This window comes from Lactuca saligna, chromosome 7, assembly GCF_052625555.1.
Source record: "Lactuca saligna cultivar CGN05327 chromosome 7, ASM5262555v1, whole genome shotgun sequence".
Classification (NCBI taxonomy): Eukaryota; Viridiplantae; Streptophyta; class Magnoliopsida; order Asterales; family Asteraceae; genus Lactuca; species Lactuca saligna.
In genome coordinates this window covers 128,704,059-128,719,946 of record NC_136423.1, presented here as the reverse complement: position 1 = coordinate 128,719,946, position 15,888 = coordinate 128,704,059, and the positions used below count along the sequence as shown (strand labels likewise).

The window sequence follows — 15,888 nt, the reverse complement described above, 5'->3', positions numbered from 1 at the left end:
TTACACTTGGCATGAATCGCAGGGCTACCCCGACTCAACTCACCGAGTCTCAAGATCAACTCGGCGAGTTCCATCTTGAACTCTGGTCCTCTAATCCCTCTCTGACTCACTGAGTTATTCCCCCAACTCGGTGAGTCTACTCGCTGAGTGATTTACGGGAAACCCTAACCCTACTCGTCGAGTCTGATCTTTGGACTCGGCGAGTTCATGCCATGCAAACACTCCATTGACCTCCTAAGGTCAGATCTGTTCCTTAAACCCATAGATCTGACTTTCCCAAGCATGATAATCACGTAAAGTTCGGACCTTGACACTCATATAACATCTAGATGATCCTACTTGGTGATTTAGCCCCAAAAATCAACTCCTAAGTTCATGGCTACTAAAATAACCCACAAAGCTCCATGGGTGAAGGTCTCTAGACCTCTTTGAGTCCAGATCCAAAGCATAAACTCGAGAAGGGACCAATTACTCCACATATCCATTCTCTAAAAAGGTTAGAAAACCCTAACTCTAAGAATCAACACCAAAACCGAAGAAGGACTGAAATAATACCTCAAGATGAAGTCTCTGAACTCTGAAAGCACAAGATCTGTTCCTCCTTCAACCTCCTCTTGCCTTGGTCACTTCCCTTTTGCAATTACACCAACAAAACGATCAAAAGTGGCCTCTCCTCCTTCACAAACGCTCTAGATCTCTTAGGGTCTCTCTTTGGGATTTGGTAGCCACAAATGATGGCCCTAAGGGACTTTAAATAGGTGCCAAACCCGGGAAATTAGGGTTTCCTTAAATAGCGTGGACTCGCCGAGTCCACTCATGGACTCACCGAGTCCGGTCATGAACCCGAATGAGAATTCGCGACCTTGCTCGGCGAGTCTAAGCACCAACTCGCTGAGTCCCTCTACAAACTCCAAAATAAATGAATAAAATAATATACCTGGGAATCCGGATGTTACACATATATGAAACCCACAACCAAACTGAGGCTACCGCATGCAACCGGAGCCCTAATGGCGGCAGAACATACTGATTGAGAACCAAAGAAAACAACATCGTTCACGACCACATGGACTATGGCGGACATCAGCTAGGCTGAAACTACATAGAAAAGAAAGAATAGGAGGAGTGGTCGCAACGGCACGAGGTTAGCATCTTCTCCGATGGACTACAACAACATCCATGACTCACGGTTCCAGTCACTGAGTTGGCGTCAATAATGCTCACGTCGTTGTTGGCAGTCGCCTCGGCGATTGGCTTCAATAGCTTTCCGGCTTCACAGGCGAGTAGGCGGCGGCATCCGGTGGTGGGGGGACATAAGGTTGGCGGATGGAGGATACCACTAGCATTAGGATATACACATTGATGGGTTTTGAGCATTCTAACACTCCTATGGTATACATGCAACCTTAGAACCCTTGGATCTATGTTTTCTCTATTATACATGCAAACTTTCATTTTTCCAAGGTTTTCATCCTAACTAACATATCATGGGGTATGTGTATTACAAAACTTAGTAGAATGACATACCTTTCTTGTAGTTTCGATTCCTTAAGACCTTGTGAGCCTAGCACCCCAAATGTGATGCCTCAAATGCTTCACACAACACCACATCTATTGGAATAACTTGAGAGAAGAACACTTGTGCACAAAATTCGGCTAGCCCTCACCCTTATGTCTTAGTGGCTGATTTTACTTGCTATAAGATCCTTTATATAGTGTGTCACATGTAGGGTTACACCATGCAAACCCTAATGTGCATGACTTTTCATTTCCTCCATGATCCATGGGTTTTAACCTCCATGGAGCATCCATAGAGAACCCAATAAGTCCTAGCCCAATCTAATGAATCATGGATCATAAGCCCACTATATAAGAATGAATGATTTACCAAATCAATCCCCATATATTTAATTAGTCTCTTTTGATCACAAAATTAATTCCAAATTAATTCTTGATAGATACTAATTAAATAATATGATTTCATATTAATATATTAGAGATTATAATATACTAACAAATCATAAGTGTCCTTTCTCTCATTTTGTTTATCCAATTGTTACGATGCCATGCAACCCAAATGGACCATGCCAAATCGAATCAAGTACATACAAATATAGTTATGGACTTAGACATTTTGTCCAACACACATTACTATATATATGGAGACTAAATGAGGGTGACGGGTTTCAACCCGTATCCCATACAACTTCATATGAATTTGACACTTCTAGTCCCTCCCACTCATAATCATTTCAAAATAAATCCATAAGTTACCATTTAGCCCTCAACATCCCATAATTCTTTAAATTTAAGTCCAATAGTTACCGAACACCCCCTGACTTTTGAAAATCGTTACAAAAACCACCCTAGAAATTACACTTTAACCCCTAATTCCAAAATTATGACGTTTAACTTTGCGAAGCCAATACCTTGCAAAATTATTATGGGTTTTAGGGCTACTATAAAATAATATAAAATATAAATTTACATTTTGAGGGTTTTTAGAGTTTATTATTTATTTAATTTCAAACGGAATGTTATATAAATAAACAAAAAAACTAATGAACTTTAATTTGAATTTTTTTTTAATTAGAATATGACAAGTGGAAAAAAATTAATTAAAAATAACCATAAAAAGACATTTGGAAAATTGAATGAGAGTATGGCATGTGGAAAAAAATCTTCATTTATTATAGTAGATTTTTTATAGGGAAAATATCATGTTAGCCCATCGAACTTATCGTGTTTGTTTTAAAAGGTCACCAAACTATTTTTTGTTGGGTTATGAATATATCTACATTCCTATGTGATCATGCAATCCTAATTGCTTTGGATCTAAGTTTTTCACTAATTGAACATGCAAATTGAACACCAAAGCAATAACCGTAAGACTAGCGTACAATTTTGAAATTTATGAAGAAAATAAGGTTAGAAGACTACCTCACTTGTTATGTAGCAATAACAAGAGAATCCTTAAAGATCCTTGACTCTTGAAAGCTTAGTGCCCCAAGTATTACACCTTTAATGGACTCACAAACACCCAATGCAAAAGATGAGTTAGAGAGCGGTGGAAAATCGGCTAGGCTAGGGTTTCTTAAGCATTAGCCGAATTTCTCATGCATGGGGGTCCTTAAATAGTTGTGGCTACTAGGGTTTTCTAGTGGAAACCCTAATACCTTGCTTAGGCACCAAGCAACCCATGGACACTCCTTTTAGAAGCCCTTGGTCGAAATCTATAGGGCCTCCCTATAGGATTTCATCCACTCCTAATTAGGAGTCCAATAGCCCAGTTCTATAGCTATCAATGATTTGCAAAACAACCCCTCCATTATTAATTAGTTCCTTTGATCCCAAAATTAATATCAAATTGATTTATGATTAATTACTAATTAATAATATGATTTCCAAATAATATATTAATAAAATCATTTTGAGTACCAACTTATTATTTCAAATAATAAATCCTACTCTCTATCCACTAGTCATCTTATCAAGTTGCATGAGTGAAGGCAACCCAAATGGACCATGCTCCAATCAAATCAAGTACATACCAATTATAGTTATGGGCTTAGACACCTAATCCAATAGTCTCCCACTTGGATAAGTCTAATAATTATGATTTCAAAAATGACTTCAAATTTTGACCATCAATCGTAGCCTTCAAAATCCGTTGCCGAACTCTGATCTAATCAATGACACGTCCTTAAGATAATTGATCAAATATCCCACCATTCTACAAGATATCATATAGACACGAGACATGGATTATAATCATTCTCAATGTCCAAGGTTTGTTTCCCAACTTTCGATTTATGACGACCGTCTCAAACTACAATTGAACACATCAACTTGGTCCAGGCTTGACCAAGTGCTTAGGGTGTCATCACTAAATTATTGAGGGGACCACAGATATCGCTTTTATCCCATTTAGGGTAAAAGGAATGAATAAACATCGACTCATATGCTTATACTATTCACTCATCAAATTACACTCAACAATACATTTTATAACATCAAGTTACTAATGCGTTTACGTATTATCAATGTGCAATCGACTCGTAGACAACAAATCATATGTCCCCGTTTCAAGAATATAACATATGATAGTCTCAAAATTACTCGTGATAAAATCCATGAAGTCATTCTTGAGCATGGGTTTATCCAATACTCAAATTCTTATTTCAGGAGTACTCATGAACACTGCAGCATACTTGTGTTATGTCTAAGCTCTTAGACAATCTACAAGCGGATTCATGATAGTCTTAATTCACTACTTACTTCCAAAAGTATGATCGACTGTGGATGTTTGAATAATCTTATTATTCAGGAAGTAAAACATGTGAAGTGAAACATAAGAATAACCTAATACAATATGGTCTGAAAACTTTTAAAAATAAATAAAACACCTCTATTTAATCACAATATTAGTTAGACTATTTCGAATAATCAACTTAATACTTGAATTAAAACATCAGTCATGTCCTGCATAAAACACGCATACTATGTTTATCTATGGTCCTTCTTTGTGAAACAAATCAATTGAACACATTTCCAATGATGCTCATTTCACAACTCCAAATCCTTAACATATGTGACAACCCTATATTTTCCAAAAGAGTGTAACACTCAAAAGTCAAATACAACGAAGACTATTTGGAGTCAATGAAATTTACCTCAAAAATAAAGTGTTCAAACATCTAAATTGGGATGCATCAAATGTTAGATATCATGCCAAGGTTTCCAAAAACATAAAGAACATCCAAACCGGGTTGTATTGAAGAAATTATAACCACTCGAATATTTATGACACACCGTTAAAACGTTATTTAAACGTAAAAAGTGAAATTACAATGAAATGCATTTTTAACCTTAAGTATCTAAACAAAAGTTGTAGAGTTCGTTAAACTGAAAACGTACATAAAAAGATTGCCCATATTGGACCTCGTATGAAAAAGTTACATATTTTCTAAGTTTCGCAACAGTAGTAGAGGGCTAAAAACTCGAATTGAAGATCGAGCGTTATTTAGATAACACAGCCTAAACGAAAGTTGAAGGTCTCCACAATAGAAGTAAAATGATAAAAAGACAAACGAAAACCGACATCGAATAAAGAAACTATGAATTTTTAACGAACTTTAGCAGTCCCGGCCTATTAAAAACATTTCAATAAAAATAAATTCAAAACTAGCCGACAGAGTCTAAATGAAAGTTGTAGAGCATAATCTCACCTACGCGTGGATATAAAGAACGCGAAAAACGGAGCCCGTACACGAAAGTTACGGAATTTAGAAGTCGGGAGTTGGGATTACGCCCAGCATAATATAGGGGTACGCCCAGCGTACTAGGTGCAGGGTCGAGTCCCATCGGCTGCAGCTCTATGCCTAGCTAGACTCGAGTCGTAAGCTGTGACGTAAAATTACACCTAGCGTAACTGAAGTACGCCCAGCATAACACGTACGCCCACCGTACTCTGGTGGTACGCCCCGCGTATGCGACCCTTCCAGCTCTATAAATAGAAGATTTGAGCTACGGATTTTGGCACACTCTCTCAAAACTCCCAATCACTCTCACATACTTTCAAGCACCAGAAGTTGTCCCGACACCCTCGGTTTCCGCACTCGACCCCCGACGAAGGTTCTACGCTACCGAGATCCCCGAAAAGCTCGAAGACGCAGCTTTCCGCGGTTGAAGTTCTGCTCGACTCTAGCCCCACTCTCTTCAAGCCAAACAAGTGAGTTCATACCCCTACCTTTCAAGCCTTTTCATGTTTTAGGGGGGAAATACAAGTACAATATAAGTAAAATTATTGTTTTATAAACATAAACGTAACATCTATCTTATTAATTATCGATACTAACATAATACTTTATGTATAAAGGGATAATATATCATCAAGTTATTTTCATCAAATGGAACATACTTTCTGAAAACTATAATGGGTATAGTTATCAAGTTATTCATACATTCTTACGTATACATCTTGAAAAATGAAATACTTTCAAACAAAATGAAGTAAAGTCTTTCTTATCGTAAATCTATTTAAACTAAGCAATGTGAGATATTCAAACTTCAACGTACTCTTATGTATGCATTTCAAGCCCTGTATTATATACCATAATCTCTTTGAGGGAGAGTGTGATACTTGTTTATAGATCTATACGGGATTGACAATCCCGCACCTAAACTGTTAGCTACAGTTAGACCGACAGGTCTGGGGTGACAAATCTCATAACACTACAACACCTGAAGAATGTTGTTACAGGCAGTCAGTGTCAATAGTATGGTTATAAAACTCACATGAAAGTATAAAAACAAGTTTGATTTGCGAGATTCATATATGCATTCAGTTTTCTACATTATTTTGAGCACAAAGTTATTCTTTATCATTCAAGTACGAAAAACACTAACGCACTCCAACTTGGAGAACTTATCAAACTATTTATAGAAAATATTGGATTTTCTGAAAACTTCGTTCATTGATTTACTACTAAAAGGGACATACTTTTCAATACAAAACATTTATGAACTCACCAACTTAATTGTTGACACTTTTTCGAAACCACTTGTATTTCTCAGGGAATCAGTAATACAGGTAATCACCAACTTTTGAAGAAGAAACGCTAAGGACATTTATTATTAAACATTTACATCATCATATTGTAATATTCTTTTGGAAATATGTATAATGTAACAATATACGCTTTAATTATATATATGATGGTTGTGTTACTTTCTTTACAATATTCAATTGTTGTGATACTACGTGAAGTCATCCACCCCCGAATGTTTCCGCCATTCTGGTTTGGGGGTGTGACAACATAAGTGTAAGAATACCAGAGTCTTAATAGTATGTGTTAGAGTCTAAACTTACATGAAATGATCCTTTTGTAATGTTAAAGCACCAAAGTCACAAATACTTCGCCAATAATATTACAAAACATTTAATTGGAGATTCATTACAAAACAATTTCATGGAAATGAAGTCTCACATTCAAAGAGCATTCCTTGAACATCCTTATTGCATTAAAGTTTCTAACTCACACATATATCTCAATATCCAACTCTCGTAATGGAAGTATTTCCATATTTACATATGACTACCAATCCTGAACAAGAGTTACCTCTATTCAGAAAATGTCAATGTAACATCTCGAGTTCAGGATTGCAAGTTCAGGGTTCAAAGTGTAAATGTGAAAGAGCAACTCGGTGAGTCCATGGGTGGACTCGACGAGTAGGGTCGTGATTTTGGTCGCGTGTTAAGTGGCCAACTCAGCGAGTCGGCGGCTGGACTCAGCGAGTTGGTGCTGTGTGGAGAGAACCCTAATGTCGGAGGATGAGCCCTATATAAAGGACATTATACCCTCTGCCTAGCCTCTTTACCCTCTTTTGAAGTCCAGAAAACCCTAATGCGCGTTTGTGAGTAATTTGAGAGCACTTGGAGAAGAGATTTTGGAAGATATCTTGGAAAGTTAAGAGGCTTGGAGCAAGGGGCTTTGCTAGGATTCAGATTTATCTTCTGTTGGAGCTTCCTTTTGAGGTATTATTTCGTTGCTTGGGTTGTTATTCATCTAGATTCATCATTTTGGAGTATTTGGAAAGAATAGCTTGTGAAATTTCGAGTTTGGAGGTTAGATCTAGGGTTGCTACCTCAAATCTAGAATGGAGAAGGTCTAGAGTGCATTAAAGTCACTGTTCTTGAGTGATTGGTGAAGCCATCTTGTCCCAAACCCTAACTCTAGAATGTTATATGCTTAGATATCTTTGGATTCACGTAAAGTTTGCCACTTTACGTGATGGATGGGTTGTAGAAGGGTAGATCTATGGTTTGGATCATCTGCATGGCCTGAAAAGCTTCTGTATGGATTAGGATCTAGGGGTACTCGGTGAGTCACAAGGGTGTACTCGGCGAGTTTCATGAAGGTGGGCAGGAACTCGACGAGTTGGAAGAACAACTCTGCGAGTTAGTTGAAGCTAGCCTTGGACTCGGCGAGTCTAGTCTTGAGGTTCTAGACTTGTTGATTAAGCTGAAAATCGGTGAGTCAAGGGATGACTCAGTGAGTTGAGATGGGACTTTTCAGAGTTGGGGGAATCGGCGAGTCAGCGGGCTGACTCGGCGAGTAGAGTCAGTCAGGAAGTTGACCTTGAGGTATTATTTCCAAACTGGAAAGCTCTTTTCTTGGAGCATTCGGGAGCCTCGGGGCTTCCTTCGGGTGCTAGGGGGTTTACCTAGGCTTAGGAGGGGGTTAGGGATAGTGAGAGAAAGTAGAGAGAGAAATGGTGAGTAAATTGGTGAAGATAATAGGTTGCCCTTGCATGCCTTTTATAGGCCGAACTTTGGACGTACGCTGGGCATACCGAGGCCCTACGCCGGGCGTAGCGTGGCTTCGTACGAGACACGCGTCGCAAGGCTGTTGGGTCATCGTGGACATCTTGGAACCGCGCAACCGAAGACCGCTGGGCGTAATCCTCTTCCGACGTGGGGCGTACTCGGACGTTGGGTGCTCCTCTCATACACGAGGAGTAGCGAGGCCAGGTGTCCGGATCCGAAGGCCAGACCATGATCAGCAAGCGACGACCCTGATCGAGCCATATCATCACCCCTCACAGATTTCGTAATTTTCCTTCCCGGCTTCTAAAATTCATAACTTTTACATATGAGCTCCATTTTCGACGTTCTTTATATTCCCGCATAGGCGGGAATGCACTTTATAACTTTCGTTCAGAATCCATCGACTAATTTTGACTTTATTTTTAAAGTTATATTATTAACAGGCCGGGACAAGGTTGGTCGTTAAAAATCCATAACTTCTTCATCCAACGTCCGTTTTCATCTGTTTTTTTATCGTTACACTATTATTAATGAGATATTCGATTCTCGTTTAGGTTGTGTTGGCTAAATACCGCTCGTTCTAATATTCAAACTTCGGGCTGTACACTGCTAAGCTAAAACTTCGAAAAATCATAACTTCTTCATACGAAGTCATATTTGGGCGTTATTTTTATGGACGCTCTCAATTTAATGTACACTACTACTTTCGTTTATATCGCTAAGGCTAAATATATCTCTATTGTAAATTCACTATTTACACCATGTAGTGTCGTGTCGGTTCTGTCGTGAAACTTTGACAGACCATAACTTCTTCGTTATAGCTCGGATTTCGACGTTCTTTATATATCCGGAATCCATGTTACGGCCACTACCACTTCATGTATTGATATCGGGTTTATTCAAAACTTTAATTTTGATGCTTATTTTTATTATTTATTTATAAACAAATACATAAGCACCTAATTCACATAATACTCAAATATTTCATATTTATTACTTTAAAAAAGAGTTACAATAGTTGACCTAGACTATTACATCGTCTACTAATGCTTATCCTTAAAACACGGGTTACATCTTGGGAGGTTTGGAAGTTGATGAAGAATATGAAACCTTTGAGACACCAACAATGACTCAACTTTATGTAGATGCTAGTCCATAAACTCTTAAACCCTTAAGCTTTAAGTTCATAACCAATATGAACTTAAAGAGGTCATGAAAAATGCAAGTATTCTCTTCATGCAACAGCAAGTCTAGAAAGATTGAGAAAGAGGGTCATAGTTTTAGCCATTCTTCAAAAGAATGAATAGCAAAAATGAAAGTCTCAAACCTTGTATTTATAGTAGTAACAATACTCTACATTTTGAATAAACTATTCAATAGACCATACTCTTATTTAAATAATAAAAGAGCCATTCTCTCATTTATATAATCAAAAAACCATACTCTTATTTAAATATTCAAAGAGCCATTCACTTATTTAAATAATAAAAAAGTCATACTCTTCCTTTTTGACTCTTATTTTTATAAATAATAAAAGGAAGAAGGCAAAAACTTTATATTTTATAAAATAAGTTTATAAAATATAAACTTTCACTTTTTGGTAAAAGACAAAAGAATTTGTCTAGTCCAAAATGTTGTGCATGACTTATTAATTCATATCATATGAATTATATATAATGTTACTTGCTAATGAAAATTATTATTTCCTAGAAATAAGTAATTTCCAATTTAATTATAAGAGTTTATTGAATATTTATTAAAACAAATTTCTAATAAATAATAAATTATATCAAGTTGTTGTTAGTGTGACCCATTAGTATCATATGTTAATTAACAATATCACTTTAATATGACTCTTGAGCATACTAGACCTTTCATTTTGGACGTAAGGGCTTAATGGAATAAGCTATTAATGGAGTTTTGAGACTAAGGTGCATATGCTGAGCATACGTGGTGGTACGCTGCGCGTACGCAGTCAGCGCCTTCCTTTTGGTCAACATCAAAGTACGCTGGGTGTACTCTTTTGGTACGTAGGGTGTACTCCGTTGGGAAGAAATATTGACTTTTGGACCTTGACCGTTGACTTTAAATTTGACCAGGGATGATCAAGTTTGATCTAAGGGATTTTGGGTAATTTGATTTATAGTTTGAGATTTGGATTCCTGTTAATTGTATATGTGACCGGTAGAGATAACTTTTATAGCAGTGATCAGTGCAACTATTCTTTCAGACTGTGAGGTGAGTATTCTCACTATATCAATGGGTCGAAGGCACCAATGTCGACCCATTACTTGTTATGTGGAATGCTAGTTGTCATTGTGATGCTTGGATGAAAGATGAGGATCTCACCCCTAACAATTATATGAAAGACCAATATCTGGCCCCTGACACTTGTATGCAAGACCGGGATTTGGCCTTCGACATTGTAAGGAAAGACCATGGGGGTCGCCCATGACACTTGTATGTAAGACTGAGATTTGGCCATCAACATTGCAAGGAAAGACCATAAGGGTAGCCCATGACACTTGCATGTAAGACCGAGATTTGGCCCTCGACATTGCAAGGAAAGACCATGAGAGCAGGTCATGAAACTTGTATGTTTTGATATGTGGTATTTTGGGGAACCTACTAAACTTTGTACTTACGGTTTCATATTTATGGTTTCAGGTACTTTCAATTCGAAAGACAAGGGTTTGGCGTGACTGCACAACATCCCCAAAGCTTTTCGCACTGCCAATTAATGATATTACTCTGATGTTTAAATGATATATTCACTTTGATCGGTTTTGGAACAACTCGTTTGTATGATTTATTTTTTTAAAAATGAAAAAAATTACCTTGAATTTCCAGGTTGTTACATTCTACGTCCATCACTACTTGAAATGTCGATGTATCCATACAAATTGTAGAGACGGATTAATATAGTGTTAGTTGTATATAAAGAGGAAAAAAATAAACGAAGATTAATTGATATTTGGCTAATAAGTTGTTGCTTTTAATACAATACATAACAATTACAAATTTATATTTATAATGGTTAATAATTAAAAAATGAGTTATGAAAATATTTTTTAACAACTAAATATCAATTTAAATATAAAATGTTAATTTATAGATATAAAACTATATATAAAAAAATATATTAATTAAATTGTTTGTTCTGTTTAATCAAAATAATAAAAATTTAAACAAAACTAAACCACATAAAATATATTTATTTGGTTAATCAAATAATCTGAAACAAATAAAACCATAGTTCGATTCCATTATTTGTTTTGTGATACCCCTGTCTCCTATGACCAAAAATGAAGGGTGAAAATTTTTATAAACATTTGCCTGAGGCTGAGGGTGGTCATTCCATATTGTCGTGTAGTACGTAAATACAGTGGTAAAACTATGTCAACAAAACCCGCATACGCGTAGTAGATTCATCCGATTTCACGCAGACACCAAATCTTTCTTCTTCGCTGGGCTGCTCCATCGTTCAAAGCGAAGGTGTATACGTACACCGATGCATACACACAGAGAAACCCATGTTGGATTCAAGATCTAGAGAGAGAATCAAAAGGAGCATGAACTTGTACTCGAGACCGAAGCGGACAGGGCCGAGGCTCGATCGAAGAAACGCAATCAAGAACATCGATTACGACGCCTCTACATCTTCATCATCATTCGACACTCAATCGACTCACCGAACTCGATCACTTGATATTTCATCGCTATCCGATAGAACGAGTTTTCGAATTGGAGGAACCGACGGCGAATTGGACTTGATCTTCAGCACTTTAGGGCTTTCGCCAGAGGATTTCGCGATACCGACGGCTGCTTGGGAAGCGCATAAATCTTATTCTCCTACGGGAGGTAGCTTACCCCATAGCTCTAGGCTTCGTCATTCTCCTCTGGCTTCGACTAGGGAATCGCCGGAGAGTGATTTCTCTGTGAGTTTTGAAAGTAAAATTAGCTTTACAGATGACGACGATGTTAAGTCCGACGGCGAGTGCTCGAGGTCGGATGAGGTTGGTGAAGCTAGGGTTTTGGCGACAAATGGAATTGCGATTCGTGATGACGTCGGCGTATGTGGGATTGATGAAAACAGGCTTGGAAATGATTGCTCGGAAACAAGCAATGGTGTTGATTTATTAAAAGCTCAAAGGGCTAGGGTTTTGGAAGATGGTGGTGATGGTGACACGGGTAAAACGCGTGAGAGACGACATCCAGTCGGTGAAAGTGGAATCAAAGGTCCACGGCCACCATTACTCGCTCCTCCACCTCCTATGTCACGAGCGATTGTGGATACCATGGATTCAAATTGGGATTTGATTCGGAGTTTCGCTCCTGGAGATAACGAAGACTCAGGATCAGATGAACCAGATAGAGCCATTACCAATGCAAACAGGAGGACGACATCAATCATCGATACAACTGGTTCAAACACGCTGGATGATGACAACGAGGGCTACTCTAGTGCACCTGCCGACCTTGAATATTCCCTTTCGTCCACTGGATCATTTGGCAGTTTCAAAAACTGGCAGAAGGGAGATTTTCTTGGAAGTGGTTCATTTGGCACTGTTTACGAAGGCTTCAACGAGTAAGTTCAGTGGCTATCATCATATAAAGCCTCTGATATCCTACGCATAAATGGAGATGATCGAGCTTTGCTTTTCTTTACAGGGCTGGGAACTTTTTTGCTGTGAAGGAGGTTTCTTTGCTTGATCAAGGTAGCCAGGGAAAACAGAGCATTTTTCAACTTGAACAGGTAAGTTCATCTCCATCTCCATCAAACCCTAAATTTCTGCACACTAAACAATAACCCCTTTTTCTCTTCCTTTTATTTTTTCAGGAGATATCATTATTAAGCCAGTTCCATCACGAAAACATAGTCCGATATCTTGGTACAGATACGGTATATCTTTCATGTCACAAAACTTAAAACCCCAAAAACTCTATTTTCTTTTTCATCATATTCATACATGGTAATGGTTTTCACTTTTCAGGATGATGGCAAACTATATATCTTTCTTGAGCTCGTAACCAAAGGTTCACTAGCAAAACTTTATCAAAAATACGAACTTCGTGATTCCCAAGTTTCATCATACACCAGACAGATTTTGAGTGGTTTGAATTACCTCCATGAACGCAAGGTGGTTCATAGGTATATACTTTCTTTCATCTTAAATCCCACCATCTTATGCATCAAATTTACCTCCTGTATATCACCTTGTAGGGATATCAAATGTGCTAATATATTAGTTGATGCAAGTGGATCTGTAAAGCTGGCTGATTTTGGATTGGCAAAAGTGAGTGAAACTGAAAACACACTTATTCTACATTAGATTATGTTCTCATATTCACTGTATGTATATTTATATACAGGCAACCACATTGAATGATATAAAATCTTGCAAAGGGACTCCATATTGGATGGCACCTGAGGTTAGTTTTTCTTCAATTCTCTTAATTGGTGATTTTTTGAATAAATGATTTATATATTTTGTATCTTCAGGTTGTTAACAACAGTAGATCAAATAATGGGTATGGGCTTGCAGCTGATATATGGAGCCTTGGATGCACTGTGTTGGAGATGTTAACGCGTAAAATTCCATACTCTCACTTGGAAGGGGTAAGTTTGACATTTCACTTGTTATTATTATTTTCATAACTACATCAAATTAATATGATATTTGATTTGTCAGATGCAAGCACTGTTTAGAATTGGGCGTGGAGAACCTCCGCCAATTCCCAACACATTGTCTCGTGAGGCCCAAGATTTTATACTTGAGTGCCTGAAAGTCAACCCAAATGACCGCCCTACTGCCGCCCAACTACTGCAGCATCCGTTTTTGAAGAAATCGGGTTCTATCAACGCGGTTCTTGCTTCTCCACACTCTAATGGTGTACAGTTGTAGCAGCAGATTTTTCACTGGTTTTCAACAGCAAAAAAAAATATGGGTGAGTAAGTTCTGTTTTGATGTTAATGAGACAAAAATTGAAAATTGTCTCCATTTGGGGTGTGAAAAATGTGTTGTTAGTGGAGTTAGAGTTGTTTTGTGTTTCTGTTTTTGTTTTGATGAATTTTTATTTTTTTGGGGTTGTGGTTTGTTTGCTTTATGGCGATGTTGTAAGTTGTATTTACAGAGGTGGTTGTGGATTGAGTTTGTTGTAAAGAGTGGCATAAATAGGGGTGTTTGTTACTGTTTGTAGAGAGATGTTGTACATAATTTTGGACAAATGGGAAAAGTCGAAAGAAAATTGTTTGATTGATCAATCGGATTTTAAATTGTATATGGTCGTGTTATCAGCAGTCCAGCACATGGTTTTATGATGTCGTACTGTGTATATAACGCTTCACATTTTACAACATTATGAGAAAACACAAGAAATTAACATCTGAAAATGAAGATGTTTCTAAAATTAGTAATATCATAAAATGACAATCAATGACATGCTATTTGCTATTTAAGTCAGTTATCTTTAATCCTTTTTTTGAAAGAGATCTTTAATCCTATTCAATAGGATGCTAAACGCTTGTTTTGGTTCTCATTACATCATTGAAATGCATTTCAATCGGGTAATTCTACTATAGTGGGTGTTATAGTAGATGTAATATTAACGTTAGATTGATGTATAAATAAGTTCTATCATATTGAATGTCACAATTGAAAGATAAGTGACCTACATATAAAATTATGGATTATTGGTTTTCTTATATGACGTTAACCCATCTAAAAATACAATTATACCACTTTTAAACAACGGTAGGGGTATCCACTGACGATGTCTAAGATGCTTGAACTATTGACGATGGATGGAAAATACTACTAGGCGAAATGGAGAATGATCAAAGTAAAAAACATCTAATATGCTACTTCAATTAGTAAGAACCGAAATGTATGAAATATATGATAATATGCCCACGTATGAAACATACATAAGGGTACTTAATGGGAGGCCTCACACGACTATTAGAGCCAGAGACGAGGGATGCAAAAGATAAACTTTAGGGATCATTTTTCATTAAAAAATGTAACATCTAAACCATATATACAATTTTTCACTTGATACATCTTCACATATCTTTTAGAAGCTTTTAGAGCATTCTAGAAGATGTTAGAATATTCTAGAAATGTCATGAACAATTATAGAACTCCCTAAAAGATTTTAAAATGTTTCATAATGGACAATTCTTGAATGTTTCGAAAGATCTTAAAAGATTCCATAACATTATAGAGTTCACTAGAACATGGTTCAACGTTCTAGGATTGCTTATAAACATGAGGAGCCTTGAAAATAATTGTACTGCATGGTAGAACATTTAAAACCTTGTAAAGAACATATATAGATACACATAGTTGTTAGAATACTCTAGAGAAGTCTTTCATATACCAAGTAGCTAAGAGATTCTAGAACCTTTCTATAGTAAGGTGGAAAGTTAGGCTAGGACCTATAAATAAGAGTGTAACTCATTTGGTCCAACCATCAAAGAAGCTCTCAAAGTTCTCTTATTAAGTGCTCAAGCTCTTTTATGTGTGTGTGAGTGTGTGTGTGAGAGAGAGAGAGAG

The 15,888-nt window shown here is 37.1% G+C and overlaps 1 protein-coding gene across 1 annotated transcript; it reads left to right on the top strand.

The window, feature by feature from the left end:
* The first annotated feature begins 11,701 nt into the window (after positions 1–11,701).
* LOC145004537 (mitogen-activated protein kinase kinase kinase 1-like) lies at positions 11,702–14,594 on the top strand. Its single transcript, XM_078963472.1, has 8 exons — positions 11,702–12,917; positions 13,001–13,085; positions 13,170–13,232; positions 13,324–13,481; positions 13,554–13,626; positions 13,703–13,762; positions 13,833–13,949; positions 14,023–14,594. The coding sequence occupies exons 1-8, from the start codon at positions 11,863–11,865 to the stop codon at positions 14,233–14,235; spliced, it is 1,824 nt and encodes a 607-aa protein (XP_078819598.1). The 5' UTR covers positions 11,702–11,862; the 3' UTR covers positions 14,236–14,594.
* Positions 14,595–15,888: the final 1,294 nt, after the last annotated feature.

Coding starts and splice junctions, on each gene's coding strand:
- LOC145004537 (XM_078963472.1), top strand. CDS start 11,863: ATGTTGGATTCAAGATCTAGAGAGAGAATCAAAAGGAGCATGAACTTG. Junction 13,086..13,169: donor GCATTTTTCAACTTGAACAG/GTAAGTTCATCT, acceptor TTATTTTTTCAG/GAGATATCATTATTAAGCCA. Junction 13,482..13,553: donor GAACGCAAGGTGGTTCATAG/GTATATACTTTC, acceptor ATCACCTTGTAG/GGATATCAAATGTGCTAATA.